General features: G+C 63.4%; 1 protein-coding gene across 1 annotated transcript in view; it reads right to left on the bottom strand.

Moving 5' to 3' along the window:
• INTS3 (integrator complex subunit 3) overlaps positions 1-2461 on the bottom strand; it is a 35914-nt gene that overhangs the window by 27777 nt on the left and 5676 nt on the right. Inside the window, exons 12-17 of the mRNA XM_029965904.1 lie at positions 2384-2461; positions 1993-2161; positions 1733-1879; positions 959-1151; positions 301-475; positions 4-88 (exon numbers count right to left, since the gene is read on the bottom strand). The exon at positions 2384-2461 is cut by the window's right edge and continues 35 nt beyond it. Of these exons, the coding sequence (XP_029821764.1) occupies positions 4-88; positions 301-475; positions 959-1151; positions 1733-1879; positions 1993-2161; positions 2384-2461 (847 nt within the window). The remainder of the gene's footprint in view (positions 1-3; positions 89-300; positions 476-958; positions 1152-1732; positions 1880-1992; positions 2162-2383) is intronic.

Genomic DNA, 2461 nt, shown 5'->3' on the forward strand with positions numbered 1-2461 from the left:
GACTCCATCCGTGACGCCGTGTTCACCGTGTCCCCGAACAGGCAGTACCGCGGCATCTTCAGCCCCACAACCCCCGCACACACTGGACCTGTGGGGACAGCGTCAGACCCCCGGCCCGTCCCCATGTCCCTGTGTCTGTCCTCCCACACACCGGGCCTCTGGGGACAGCATGAGACCCCCGGCCTGTCCCCATGTCCCTGTCCCTGCACACACCAGGCCTGTGGGGACAGCATGAGACCCCCGGCCCCATCCCTGACCCGTGCGGATGCCCTGTCCCTGTATCCCTGTCCCATCCCTGACCCGTGTGGATGCCGATGCGCAGCTCCAGCTGCTGCCCCGGCCGGTGGCGGATGCGGAAGGAGCGCACGGCGTCGAGCAGGGCCAGGGCCATCCGGGCCACCTCCCGCGCGTGGAGCTTCCCGTTCCGCACCGGCAGCCCCGACACCACCATGTAGGCGTCACCTATGGTCTCCACCTGTGGGGACATGGGGACATCAGGGACATCAGGGGACACCAGAATGTCAGGGGACACCGGGACATCAGGGTCATTCCTGTGTGGAAAAGGTGTTCAGGCCTTGGCAGGGGCTGCCCAGGGAGGTGGGGGAGTCCCCAGCCCTGGAGGTGTCCAGGGAAGGACTGGCTGTGGCACTGACTGCTCTGGGCCAGGGGACAAGGTGGGGATGGGGAACAGGCCGGATTCCACAGGCTAGGAGGGCTTTTCCAACCTCAGGGATTCTGGGACTCTGTGATTGTGGGATTCTATAATTTTGTGATTCTGGGATACTGGGATTTTGTGATTGTGTAATTCAGGGATTCTGGGATTCAGTAATTGTGGGATTCTTTCATTCTGAGATTCTGAGATTTTTGTGATTCTGGCATTTTGTGATTCTGGAATTCCAGGACCCTGGGACTTTGGGATTCCAAGACTCCCTGACCCCCTGATTCCGAGCCCCCTGACCTTGTAGACGTCGAAGTTGTCAATGATGGCATCGAAGCAGGTGTAGAGGTCGTTGAGCAGCGTCACCACCTGCATGGGGGTGCTCTGGGCCGACAGCGCCGTGAAGCCCACGATGTCGCTGAAGTAGATGGTGACGCTGTCAAACGCCTCCGCCTGCACCGTCTCCCCACGCTTGAGCTGCTCCGCCACCGAGCTGGGGGTACACGGCGGGGTCAGGGGGCACACGGCACCCCCACGGACCTTCCCAGGCATGGGCAGGGGGACACAACCCCCCTGTGTGGTGGTAAAGGGTGGAGATGGGGGATACAACATCCCCAGACCCTCCTGGAGGGGGTAAGGGGCTGGTGACCCCCACAGACCCTCCTGGAGGGGGTAAGGGGGTGGTGACCACCACAGACCCTCCTGGAGGGGGCAAGGGGGTGGTGACCCCCACAGACCCTCCCAGATGGGGGTAAGGGAGGGACACAACCCCCCCCAGACCCTCCTGAGAGAGCCACGTGGGAGTCCTTGGGGTCCCCAGCCCCTCAAAACATCCCTAACCCCATACTGGGAGGTCCCTGGAGTCCCCAGGGTGTTCCCAGCCCTGCCCATTCCCAGGCCATGTTGGGGTCCCCAACCCACACAGGGGTCCCTGTGTTCCCCAGCCCCCCCAACCCCACAGGACACCCACAGGGGACCCCAGCCTGGAGTTGCCTTTGGGGTGCTTGGGGGTGGGGGGGTGCAGGCAGGACTGAGACCCCCCCGGGTGCCCCCTAGAGCCCCCCAGGTGCTCACTGGGGCAGGATCTGGTAGAGCAGGGCCTCGGCCTTGCGCTTCTCCTCCAGGTAGGCCTGGGTCCGCTCCTCCACCAGCTCCTCCAGGTTGTTGGCGTATTGCTCCATGCGGGACAGCAGGTTGTCCAGGATGTTGCTGCTGCTCTCCCTGCGGGCACGGGGTCAACACCCACCCTGGGACCCTTCCTAGGGTCAACACCCACCCAGGGACCCTCTCTGGGGGTCACCCCTCGCCCTCAGGGCTGAAGGAGGCGGAGGCACCTGTTGAACTTGCGGAGCTGGACCTTGATCTGGTTGAAGTCGGGGCGCTCCAGGGCGTCCTCGGCCCAGCAGTGCTGCATGAGCTGCCCCAGCTCCTCCATGTGGCACCCGACGTTGGCCGAAGGCCGGAAGCTCGGCCGCTCCCCGCTCTTCACGCGCTCGATGATCTCTGCGAGGCCAACAACCCATCAGCAGGTCCAATGACTCATTGGCAGGTTCGAGAACCCATCATCTGCTCCAAACACCCACCAATGCATCCAAGAACCCATTAACAGCTCCAAATCTGCACCAACGGGTCCAACCACCCATTAACAGATCCCACCTCAAGTCCAACCAGCCACCAACAGCTCCCAACCGCATTGCCCGGCCCCCCCACAGCCCCTGTGCCCACCTTTGGGGCTGAGGTCCACGCCCTCCACATAGAAGACGCCATTGCGCAGGGCGATCTCCTGCAGGATGATCCCGAAGC

Source organism: Manacus vitellinus, unplaced genomic scaffold, assembly GCF_001715985.3.
Source record: "Manacus vitellinus isolate BGI_N305 unplaced genomic scaffold, ASM171598v3 scaffold_123_pilon, whole genome shotgun sequence".
Lineage (NCBI taxonomy): Eukaryota > Metazoa > Chordata > Aves > Passeriformes > Pipridae > Manacus > Manacus vitellinus.